Consider the following 12,964-nt stretch of genomic DNA (forward strand, 5'->3'; position numbering starts at 1 on the left):
AGGGTCCAGAGGTGTAGGAAGGGGCTGTGTAATGTAAAGGGGTCCAGAGGTGTGAGGGCTGTGTAATGTAAAGGGGTCCAGAGATGCAAAGCTGTGTAATGTAAAGGGGCCCAGAGGTGTGGGGGCTGTATAATGTAAAAGGGTTCAGAGGTACAGGGACTGTGTAATGTAATGGGGGTCTTCCTACATTTCGCCTACAGTTATAGCCGCAGTCCTATAGATTTGTATTAAATTGCGTGTTTTGTTTCTGCATTTTCTGAAAGTGCACCAAAAGTCCCCCATGCTGCATCTTTGGTGCACTTTCAGAAAACAGGGGGGGGGGGGGTGAGATCATGTTTTACTACACTAGGTGACAAAAACCCTAGTGACACAACTGCCCGCATCTACTGTAATATGTTACATGTTCTACCCTAACTAGGGGTGAAACATATAATACGTTTCAAAAGGTGAACTTATTCTTTAATGCCTTCTAGAAATCTAATTGAGAACCTACTTTCCACCAGTTTAGAGTTAACAGAGCAGTAAAAGAGCATTTTGCATTGGTTATTCTGGGATTCAACACTATTCTGTCTTATTAAAGAGAAACTGCAGTCTGCTCACGTAATTTGTAATAAAAACATCTTTTGCCATTCTAAAGCTTCCCTCCAAGCACTTTGCATATTATTTTATATATACTGTGATTCTGTACTTGCCAAATATGCTGCACACATCTCCCTCTACGGAGTCTGGCTGCAACCATTTTAATTGTGGGCAGCTGAAGCTGGTGCCTGTCCACTTCCTGGATTTACACACACACACACACACACACACACACACACACACACACACACACAGGCATACCTCCAGCTCTGCAGCTCTCATTGGCCCTTTTATGACTCCCTCCCTCCCTTCTTGGCAAACTCTCATGAGAGAGAGAGCTGTACATGATATCATAAGCCTAGGCTTTTTACCAGACAAAAAACAGGAAGTGGGCTGTATAAGGTATTTACTAGCAGAACAAAATGGTTTACTAAACAACAAGGGAAGAAGATTTAATAGATGGAAAGTTAAAAAAAAATACTGAAGGTCTGCTTTAAATAAACTCTTTAAAAACAAAACAAAAACAAAAAAACAGATGATAAAGTATACAATTCACACACGGGTGGATTTACTGAAACTGGAGAGTGCAAAATCTGGTGCAGTTGTGCATGGCGGCCAATCAGCTTCTAATTTCAACTTGTTTCATTAACCACTTAAGGACCGCCGCATGTAAATGTACGTCGGCACAATGGCACCGATCGGACCCCCTCCCGCTGCCTGCGGCGGTCCGTTTTCGCTTCAGGAGCGATCCGAGATGAGGGGATGGCCGTTGGTTTCTGGCCATCCCCTCTCGATCGCTCCTGGCGAATGAGAAGCTTCCCCTGCCTGTGTAGTGTAAACACAGGCAGGGAGGAAATGATGTCATTCTCCTCGGGGTGGTCTTTTTGACCGGACTGCGAGGAGAACACATAGTAAGTGCACCAAACACTACAGTGACATGTAGGTACACATAAGCACACAAATCCCCCCCCCTCCCTCCCAGTCACAGTGTCACTGATTGCAGTGATCATTTATTTACTGACAGTAAAAAAGTGTCAGGGCAGTTAGTGTTAGGTCCAGGGTAGCCCCCTACCCCCCTAATAAAGGTTTTAACCACCTGATTGCCCCTAGAGTTAACCCTTTCACCCCCTTTTGCAAGTGTCACTAAGCGATCGTTTTTCTGATCGCTGCATTAGTGTCACTGGTGCCGCTAGGTAACTAATTATTTTTTTAGGTTCACCGTCAGGTTTTTATAGCATTAGGTACCCCCATATACTACCCAATAAAGGTTTTAACCCCCTGATTGCCCCTAGAGTTAACCCTTTCACCAGCAATCACTGTATAAGTGTCACTGGTGACGCTGGATAGCCAGTTAGTTATTCAGGTTCCCCGTCAGGTTTTTATATAGCGTCGGGGACCCCCATATACTACCTAATAAAGGTTTTAACCCCCTGATTGCCCCTAGTTAACCCTTTCACCCCCTTTTGCCAGTGTCACTAAGCAATCGTTTTTCTGATCGCTGCATTAGTGTCACTGGTGCCGCTAGGTAGCTAGTTATTTTTTATGTTCAACGCTAGGTTTTTATAGCATTAGGTACCCCCATATACTACCCAATAAAGGTTTTAACCCCCTGATTGCCCCTAGAGTTAACCCTTTCACCAGCGATCACTGTATAAGTGTCACTAGTGATGCTGGATAGCCAGTTAGTTATTTTGTTGTTTAGGTTCCCCGTCAGGTTTTTATATAGCATCTGGGACCCTCATATACTACCTAATAAAGGTTTTAACCCCCTGATTGCCCCCAGGTAACCCTTTCACACCCTTTTGCCAGTGTCACTAAGCGATCGTTTTTCTGATCGCTGCATTAGTGTCACTGGTGCCGCTAGGTAGCTAGTTATTTTTTATGTTCATCACCAGGTTTTTATAGCATTAGGTACCTACATATACTACCTAATAAAGATTTTAACCCCCTGATTGCCCCTAGAGTTAACCCTTTCACCAGCGATCACCAAATAAGTGTCACTGGTGAAGCTGGTTAGCCAGTTAGTTATTTAGGTTCCCCGTAAGGTTTTTATATAGCGTCAGGGACCCCCATATACTAACTAATAAAGATTTTAACCCCCTGATTGCCCCTAGTTAACCCTTTCACCAGTGATCACCGTATAAGTGTTACGGGTGACTTTAGTTAGTTATTTTGTTTTTTATAGCATCAGAGCACCCACCATTTATTACCCAATAAAGGTTTAACCCCCTGATCACCCGGCGGGTGATATCAATTAGGTTTTGAGGTCAGGGTCTGCATCGCCCCAGGCAGCGCTAGGTTAGTGCCAGTACCGCTAACACCCACGCGCAAAGCATACACCTCCCGTAGTGGTATAGAATCTGAACAGATCAATATCTGATCTGATCAGATCTATACTAGCGTCCCCAGCAGTTTAGGGTTCCAAAAAAACGCATCATTAGTGGGATCAGCACAGATACCTGCTAGCACCTGCGTTTTGCCCCTCCGCCCAGCCCACCCAAGTGCAGTATCATTCGATCACTTTCACTTACAAAACACAAAACACATAACTGCAGCATTCGCAGAGTCAGGCCTGATCCCTTCGATCGCCAACAGTTTTTTTGGTAGCGTTTTATATTTAAATCCTGAAGGCAGTGCTTGGTTTTCGGGGTCCTGTACATGGCTAGGCTCCCAAAAAGTCTCCCACATGTGGTATCCCCGTACTCGGGAGAAGCAGCAGAATTTATTTTGGGGTGTAATTTCACTTATGCCCATAGCATGTGTGAGCAAAATATCATTTAGTGACAACTTTGTGCAAAAAAAATAAAAAAATTTTATATTCCTGCAACTTGTGGCAAAATATAAAATATTTCATGGACTCAACATGCCTCTCAGTAAATAGCTTGGGGTGTCTACTTTCCAAAATGGGGTCATTTGGGGGGGGGGTTGTGTTATTTTGGCATTTTATGGCCTTCGAAACTGTGATAGGTAGTGAGGAGTGAAATCAAAAATTTGCACCCTTAGAAATCCTGAAGGCAGTGATTGGTTTTCAGGGTGCCGTACGTGGCTAGACTCCCAAAAAGTCAGACATTTGTGGTATTCCCATACTCAGGAGAAGCAGCAGAATATATTTTGGGGGTGCAATTCCACATATAACTATGGCATGTGTGAGCAATATATCATTTAGTGACAACTTTTTGTAAACTTTTTTTTTTTTGTGTCATTATTCAATCACTTGGGACAAAAAAAAATATTCAATGGGCTCAACATGCCCCTCAGCAATTTCTTTGGGGTGTCTACTTTCCAAAATAGGGTCATTTGGGGGGGTTTGTACTGCCCTGCCATTTTAGCACCTCAAGAAATGAGATAGGCAGTCATAAATTAAAAGCTGTGTAAATTCCAGAAAATGTACTCTAGTTTGTAGACGCTATAACTTTTGCGCAAACCAATAAATATAGTTACGCTTATTGACATTTTTTTTTTTACTAAAGACATGTGGCTGAATACATTTTGGCCTAAATGTATGACTAAAATTTAGTTTATTCGAGTTTTCTTATAACAAAAAGTAGAAAAGATCTTTTTTTTTTTTTAATTTTCAGTCTTTTTCCTTTTATATCGTAAAAAATAAATATCGCAGAGGCAATCAAATACCATAAAAAGAAAGCTCTATTTGTGGGAAGAAAAGGACGTAAATTTTGTTTGGGTACAACATTGCATGATCGCGCAATTACCAGTTAAAGCAGTGCAGTGCGAAATTGTAAAAAGACCTCTGGTCCTTAGGCTGACAATTGGTCCGAGGCTTAAGTGGTTAAGCTTTGACAAAAAAGCTGATTGGTTTCTATGCAGAACTGCACCAAATGATGCACACTTCCGTTTTAGTAAGTCAACTCCATAGTTCTAATCATGTAACAATACACAAGAATTTTGAAAAACAGTACTTTGCTTTGGCTGGCATAGCAGGAAATGTATTTGATATGAGCTCAGTATCATCATAAATTTCATCTGTAATGCAGAAGAAACAACAAAAATGTAATTATTAACAAGCAATTGATATAAACAATGTACACACTTAAACCCTCTAATAAAGACACAGAATAGTAATAATGATGGTAAACTTTGAAAGGCCCATAAGTGCAGTGTTTAAGATTTCTAGATCTTGCAGGATCACTTTATCAAGGAGAGTAAGGGAATGTTTTTTACCCATTCACATTTGCAATTATATAAATATCCATTCTTGAGCTGTTATAATAGTACACATATGTCTCAATGATTATTTGAGTCTTATTATTTTAATCTTTTTACGGCAGAACATAAGTGTATGCGCTCATATCTCCTGCCTAAGCTCAGTGCCGATAACAGACTCTGATAAAACTATCATATAAAGGTGCTGTAAGAATTACATTATGGCTTTTTTAAAACATGACTTTACCGCCCCACCACTTTTTCAACCCACCCCTTGTGATCACGCAGGCTTTTAAAGTACAAAGTGTATGCAGTGGTGTCGCTATAGGGGTGCAGGGGGTGCGGCTCACACCCGGCTTACACCTGCTAGAAGAGTGGCACCCAGGGTCAGCCGCCGGATTGCCTCCGCCGCTCACTAATAGGGATGAGCTCAGGCGTGTTCGCATGGAACACGTGCTGAGCCCGCCATGCTAAGCCCGATCTCTGCAGCCGCACATCAGGGCAATGTCTCACTGCCTGTGATTAGCGCAGCGCTGCACCGACTTCCTGGCGGGCTCAGCACGTGTTCTATGTGAACACGCCTGAGCTCATCCCTACTCACTAACAGAAGAGTGGAGCAGGGAGCAGGAGGCAGAACGGGAGAAAGAAACAGCAGCACTGAATAGACAGTGGGAGCTGCTGAATTTAACTTTCCAAGTTAACCAGCAGGCAATTGCTAGGACCACTTAGTAAAGGGGTCCAGAGGTGTAAGGAACTGTGTAATGTAAAGGGGTCCAGAGGTGCTGTGTAATGTAAAGGAGTTCAGAGGTGTGAGGGGGCTGTGTAATGTAAAGGGGTCCAGAGGTATGGGGGGGCTGTGCAATGTAAAAGGGTCCAGAGGTGTGGGGGGCTGTGTAATGAAAAGGGGTCCAGAGGTGTGGGGGGCTGTGTAATGAAAAGGGGTCCAGAGGTGTGGGGGCTGTGTATTGTAAAGGGGCCCATAGGTGTAGGGGCATATTGTAATGAAAAAGGAGTCCAGAGGGGTAGGGGGGCTGTGTAATGTAAAGGGGTCCAGGGGTGTGGGGGGCTGTGTAATGTAAAGAGGCCCAGTGGTGCAAAGCCGTGTATTATAAAATGATCCAGAGGTGTGAGGACTGTGTAAGGTAAAGGGGTCCAGAGGTGCGGGGCTACATTTTACCTGCAGTTAAAGCCACAGTCCTCTAGATTTCTATCAGGTTGTGCATTTTTTTCTGCATTTTCTGAAAGCACACCAAAAGTTCTGCATGCTGCTTCTTTGGCACACTTTCAGAAAACAGGTGACACCAACCCCTAGTGACGCCACGGCAAGAGTTACATTGTCTCAGGCAGGCCAATAAAGATGGCTGAAGATACCAACCTCAAAATAAGAGCAGATGAGTTTGTCAATAGCAAGGGAGCTTGTGAATGTCTCATGGCTGAAAGGAAGATTATACTGAAGGTATACAGGATTTTAATTTAACTTGGCAATTTTGTGCATGGTTATGATTCTACTGAGTGTGTCAGTTATTGAGCCTTGAGCACAGGCAAGAGACAGGGCAGCCTCCATAAAAATCTTACAGAATGACACTGGACTGACATTTTCACTCTGACAGCAAGACAATATGCCATAATACACACACCTATCCCTGAGAAGTATGACTGAACTATTATAGCAAAATATAACAACCGTAGAACTGTGGTACTTTTTAACCGCTTGACCACTGGCCACTTAAACCCCCTTTCTAACCAGACCAATTCTAGCTTCCGGTGCTCTCACATTTGAATGACATGAATGACAATTACTCAGTCATGCAACACTGTACCTATATGAAATTTTTGTTCTTTTTTTTACACAAATATAGCTTTCTTTTGGTGGTATTTAATCACCAATGGGTTCTTTATTTTTTGAGCTATAAAAGAAAAAAGATAGAAAATAATGTAAAAAAACGCATTTTTCTTCGTTTCTGTTTTAATTTTAGCAAATTAGTAATTATTCTTCATATAATTTCACCAAAATTTATACCGCTACACATCTTTGGTAAAAATAACCCAAATCGGTTTATATTATTTGGTCTTTGTCAAAGAGTCCACAAGCTGTGGTGCCAAGCTCTGAAAATTGATCACACCTGAAGTACTGACATTTCATGAGACCCTAACAAGCCAGGAAAGTACAAATATCCCCCAAATTACCCCTTTTTGGAAAGCAGACATTCCAAGGTATTTAGTAAGAGGCATGGTGAGTTTTTTGAAGTTGTAATTTTTTTCCACAATTCTTTGCAAAATCAAGGTTTTCTTTACTTTTTTTTTTCACAAAATTGTTATATTAGCAGGTTATTTCTCACACACCGCATACGCATAGCACAAATTACACCCCAAAACACATTCTACTATTCCTCCTGAGTATGGCAATACCACATGTGTGAGACTTTTACACAGCGTGGCCACATACAGGGGCCCAACATACAGGGAGCGCCATCAGGCATTCTTGGAGCATAAATTGCACATATAATTTCTTGACTACCTCTTACACTTTTGAAGGCCCTGGAGAACCAGGACAATGGAAACACCCCAAAAATGACCCAATTTGGAAAAAAGACTACCCAATGTATAATCTATGAGGCATATGGAGTCTTTTGAACATGTAATTTTTTTCTACAAGTTTTTGGAAAATGTGTAAAGAAAATTAAAACGCTTTTTGTTTTACACGTTGTCCATTGTCTAACACATAACATGTACACACCAATAATTACACCCCAAAATAGATTCTCCTACTCCTCCTGAGTATGACGATACCACATATGTGAGAGTTTTGCACAGCGTGGCCTCATACAGAGGGCCCAACATGCAGGGAGCACCGTAGGTGTTCTAGGGACATAAATTTCAAATCTAATTTGACTACCTATTACACTTTTGTGAGGCACTGTAGTGGCATGCATGTGGCATGGATGAGAACTGATGTGGCATGGATGAGCATGAATGGGGATGGATGAGTCGTAGATGGGGATGGCTGAGCATGAATGAGTATGACCAGGTACGGCTGAGTATGGCTGGGTACAGATGGGATGGCTGGATATAGATGGGATGGCTGGGTACGACTGAGTACAGCTGGGTACGGCTGGGTATGGCTGAGTACAGCTGCATACGGCTGCGTACGGCTGGGTACGGCTAAAGTACGGATGGGTATTGGCTAATTATGGATGGGGGTGGATGGGATGGCTGAGCATGGATGGATGGATGAGTATTACTGAGGATGGATGGCTAAGGATGGTCTAAGGTTATGAGTGGTGTACCCCAAGGTTCAGTGCTGGGACCCTTACTTTTTAATATCTTTATAAATGATATTGGGTCTGGGATCAAGAGTAACATTTCCATCTTTGCAGATGACACCAAGCTATGTGGTGCAATAACGTCCTTACAGGATGTCACCAATTTACAAGCAGACCTCAATGCTCTGTCTAATTGGGCGACTATGTGGCAGATGAGGTTTAATGTTAAGAAATGTAAGGTTATGCACTTGGGGGCTAAGAATATGCATGCATCATACACGCTAGGGGGAGTACAACTGGGGGAATCCATAGTGGAGAAGGATCTGGGGGTTTTGGTAGATCATAAGCTCAATAATAGCATGCAATGCCAAGCTGCGGTTTCCAAAGCGAGCAAAGTCCTTTCCTGTATTAAGAGAGGTATGTACTCCAGAGAGAGAGATATCATTTTGCCCCTGTTCAAATCATTAGTAAGACCTCATCTGGAATATGCCGTTCAGTTTTGGGCACCAGTTCTCAAAAAGGATATCGGGGAACTGGAGAAAGTGCAGAGAAGGGCAACCAAACTGATAAGAGGCATGGAGCAACTCAGCTATGAGGAAAGATTAGAGGAACTGAATTTATTCACTCTTGATAAGAGGAGATTAAGGGGGGATTTGATCAACATGTACAAATATATAAGGGGTCCATATAGGGAACTTGGTGTCGAGTTATTCACTTTAAAGTCAACAAAGAGGACAAGGGGGCACTCTTTACGTCTAGAGGAGAAGAGATTTCATCTCCAAATACGGAAAGGTTTCTTCACAGTAAGAGCTGTGAAAATGTGGAATAGACTCCCTGCAGAGGTGGTTATGGCCAGCTCAGTGGATTGCTTTAAGAAAGGCCTGGATTATTTCCTAAGTGTACGTAATATAACTGGGTACTAAAATTTATAGGTAAAGTTGATCCGGGGAAAATCCGATTGCCTCTCGGGGGATCAGGAAGGAATTTTTTCCCCTGCTTTAGCAAATTGGATCATGCTCTGCTGGGGTTTATTGCCTTCCTCTGGATCAACTGTGGGTATAGAATTGGGTATATGGGCTGGTATATGTATGTGTGTATATATATATATATATGTATATATATGTATATATGTATGTATGTGTATATGTGTATATATATGTATAGTATATTTTATTTTATTTATTTTTATTTTATTTTTTTTGGTTGAACTGGATGGACTTGTGTCTTTTTTCGACCTGACTAACTATGTAACTATGTAACTATGTAACTAAGTATGGATGGGTGGATGAGTATGCTGAGTATGGATGAGGATGGATGGATATTCTGAGTATGGATGGGTATGCTGAGCATGGATGGCTGAGTATGGATGGGTGAGCATGGATGGATGGCTGAGTATGCTGAGTATGGATGGGTGAGCATGGATGGATGGATGAGCATGCTGAGTATGGATGGATGGGTATGCATAGTATGGATGGATGGGTATGCATAGTATGGATGGATGGGTATGCATAGTATGGATGGATGGGTATGCAGGGTATGGATGGGTATGCAGAGAGTATGGATGGGTATGCAGAGAGTATGGATGGGTATGCATGGCTGAGAATGGATGGATTTGTTACATATCAGCGCTGTGGGTACTACACATCCAGCCCACAGCGCTGCTGTCACCGATCTCCGTCCAGTGTGAGCGGAGAGGGTTTGTTTACATGTGATCGCTCCGTCATTTGACAGAGCGATCACTTGGTAAACGGCCACGATCAGTGGCCATTTACCGTGATCCGTGATGCACGGATGTTCCCAGGTGGGCACGCGAGTGTGGGATTCTGGGAGGACGTCACTGTACGCCCTCCCAGAGTTAAGCAACCACCCTGTAGCCGTCATTTGGCTATGGGCCGGTTGCTAAGTGGTTAATATACAGTTGTGTGAAAAGGTAATTGCCCCCTAAACCTAATAACTGGTTGTGCCACCCTTGGTGGCAACAACTGCAATCAAGCATTTGCAATAATTGGCAATGAGTCTTTCACATTGCTATGGAGCAATTTTGGCTCACTCTTCTTTGCAGAATTGTTTTAATTCAGCCACATTGGAGGGTTTTCCAGCATGAACAGTCTGGGTAAAGGTCAGGATACAGCATCTCAAATGTATTTAAGTCCAGGCTTTGACTGGGCCACTCCAAAACCTTAATTTTGCTTTGCTTGAACCATTTGGAGCTGGACTTACGGTTGTGTTTTGGATCATTGTCCTGCTGCATAACCCAAGTGCACTTGAGCTTGAGGTCACAAACTGATGGCCGGACATTCTCCTTTAGCATTTTCTGGAAGAGCTCAGAATTCATGGGTCCATCAATTATGGTAATTCGTCCAGGTCCTGAAGCTGCAAAGCAGCCCCAGACCATCATGATACCACCACCATGTCTGACTGTTGGCATGATGTTCTTGTTATGAAATGCTGTATTCGTTTTATGCCAGATGTAACAGGACGCACACCTTCCAAAAAGTTACATTTTTGTCTGATCAGTCCACAGAATGTTTGCCTAAAAGTCTTGGGGATAATCAAGATGTTTTTTTGGTAAATGTGAGATGAGCCTCTGTGTTCTTTTTGGTGAACAGTGTCTTTGGCCTTGGAACTCTCCCATGGATGCCATTTTTGCCCAGTCTCTTTCTTATTGTTGAATCATGAACACTGATCTTACCTGAGGCAAGTGAGGCCTGCAGTTATTTAGATGTTGTTCTGGGTTCTTTCATGACCTCCTGGAAGAGTCATCTTCATGCTCTTGGAGTAATTTTTGTAGGACGCCCACTCCTAGGAAGGTTCCCCACTGTTCCAAGTTATCTCCATTTGTGGATAATGGCTCTCCCGTGGTTCACTGGCGTTGCACATGACTGGACTTTAGAAATAGAACATGTTTCAAATCTATCCGATGGACTAAAAATCGAGTAAACCGTTCGTCTGTGTGCTAATCTGATGGAACAAATACGACACAAGGGTAGCTATTGGCTACTGGCTATTGAACTTCCTTGTTTAGTCCTGTTTACATTATCATGTTCAAAACAAACGGACTTTCGAACGGACTTAGTTCGTTCGTGTGTGGCCAAGTCCGTTAGTTCGGAAAGTCCATCGGGAAGACTGTCGGCCCTAGTCTGCCAGAAAGTCCAGTCGTGTATACGCAGCATTAGAAATGGCTTTGAAACCCTTCCTAGACATATTTGTTTCTAATCTGTTCTTGAAGTTTTTTTAGATTGTGGCATGATGTGTGGCTTTTTGTGATCTGTTAGTATGCATCACTTTGTCAGACAGCTTCTATTTATGTGATTTCTTGATTCAACAGGTCTGGCAGTAATCAGGGCTGTGTGTGGCAAGTGAAATTTAGTTTTGTAAAAAAAAAATGTGGTTAATCACAGTTGATTCATAATTTAGCATGGGAGGGGGCAATTACTTTTTCACATAGGGCCAGGCAAGTTTGAACAGCTTTTTTCCCTTAATAAATTAAATAATAGTTTAAAAACTGCATCTTGGATTTACTCAGGTTATCTTTGTGTAATATAAAAAATTTGCTTGATGATCTGAATCATTTAAGTGTGAGAAATATGCAAAAAAATAAAAATTACTATTAATAATAAATACTTTTTCACACAACTGTGTATATATATATATATATATATATATATATATATATATATATACATATACATATATATATATATATACATATACATATATATATATATATATATATATATATCTATACACACACACACACACACACACATACACACACACAGTATATAGATACACACAATGCTCAGCGTTACTGAACTCACCCCTTTTGAAAAGTAAGATTTTAATCAATATCTCAATGAACACAAAAACACATTTCCAAAATTGTGAAAAAAAATTGTTTTATAGAACATTTGTTTTAGCTCCATTACATAAAAGTAAGGTTAATAATAAAACGTAGATTACAAAATCTTCAGTTTTACTGAGACTGACTATCATCTTGGGGCTCATGAGATGATTCCCTTGGTGCTCAAAGGAAGGACTCTGCTTTGATCCCTGCCGGTGAACAGGTCACACCATTATAGTATAAAAGAGGAGTAGGGTTTGCGCTATGGAGACGAAAGATATTGAGATAAAAAGGCCAAAAATTTGTTAAATCCCTTTTAAGGGAGGGAGGCTGCCACTACCAGAAAATCCCAGCCTAATGGGTTGGAAAAAACTATAAGTGTCAAGGTGGTAGTTATGGCGCTCTCCTATGACAGTGCAAAAATCACATACTATTTATGAGTTGAAAATTATTCCAGCCTTCACAAGGTGCTAATATTGCAAATGTTCTTATGTGTTAAATCACAGTGCAAAAAATGTCTGAAAATTACTAAAAATATAAAGGAAACATATATGAAAAAGTATATTGAGAGTTAGTAAAATTAACTACTGTGCAAAAAAGTGCTTACGTGCTGTAGTGAAAAATACGTGCATATAGAGCCTATCAAGCTTATATCATCTTTGTCTTCATAGGCAGTTCAAAACAGCAAAACAACTATTCTTCGCTGTATAAGACAGTCCATTTTAAACAATGGTCAGCTTCCCAGCCATGGTATATAACATAGTACAGTCCCAATTCAGGCAAGCTCACCCAGCAGGATCAAGTCATAGGCAACAGGGGTCCTTCCAGCTTCAAGCTCCTCTCAGCATTGATAGCTAAACAATCATTCCTCCCAGCCTCTCTGACCTGGTGCCTAATAAGCAGGCCTGAAAGAGAAGTACCCTTTTCAGGCTGACTCTCCGCATATCCACCCCCCCCCCCCACCCCCGTTCCAGGCCTGGGGCTGGACAATTTATACCACAATGGCAATAGGCCTGGGAAAGGGTATCCTTTTTCCAATGCATGCTCCCAGGTCTATGGCCCCTTCCTACTCTGAATCCATAGCTTCTCTAGACCGGATTGCTGCTGTAAACTAATA

General features: G+C 41.8%; 1 protein-coding gene across 1 annotated transcript in view; it reads right to left on the reverse strand.

The window, feature by feature from the left end:
* Positions 1-12,964, reverse strand: part of LOC143974426 (FYN-binding protein 1-like) — a 449,689-nt gene that overhangs the window by 166,096 nt on the left and 270,629 nt on the right. The window contains exon 10 of the mRNA XM_077475803.1: positions 4,497-4,560. Coding sequence (XP_077331929.1) covers positions 4,497-4,560 — 64 coding nt within the window. The remainder of the gene's footprint in view (positions 1-4,496; positions 4,561-12,964) is intronic.

The sequence above is a fragment of the Lithobates pipiens genome, unplaced genomic scaffold, assembly GCF_037356315.1.
Source record: "Lithobates pipiens isolate NorthernLeopardFrog02 unplaced genomic scaffold, aLitPip1_a1.2 Scaffold_13, whole genome shotgun sequence".
NCBI classification, from domain to species: domain Eukaryota; kingdom Metazoa; phylum Chordata; class Amphibia; order Anura; family Ranidae; genus Lithobates; species Lithobates pipiens.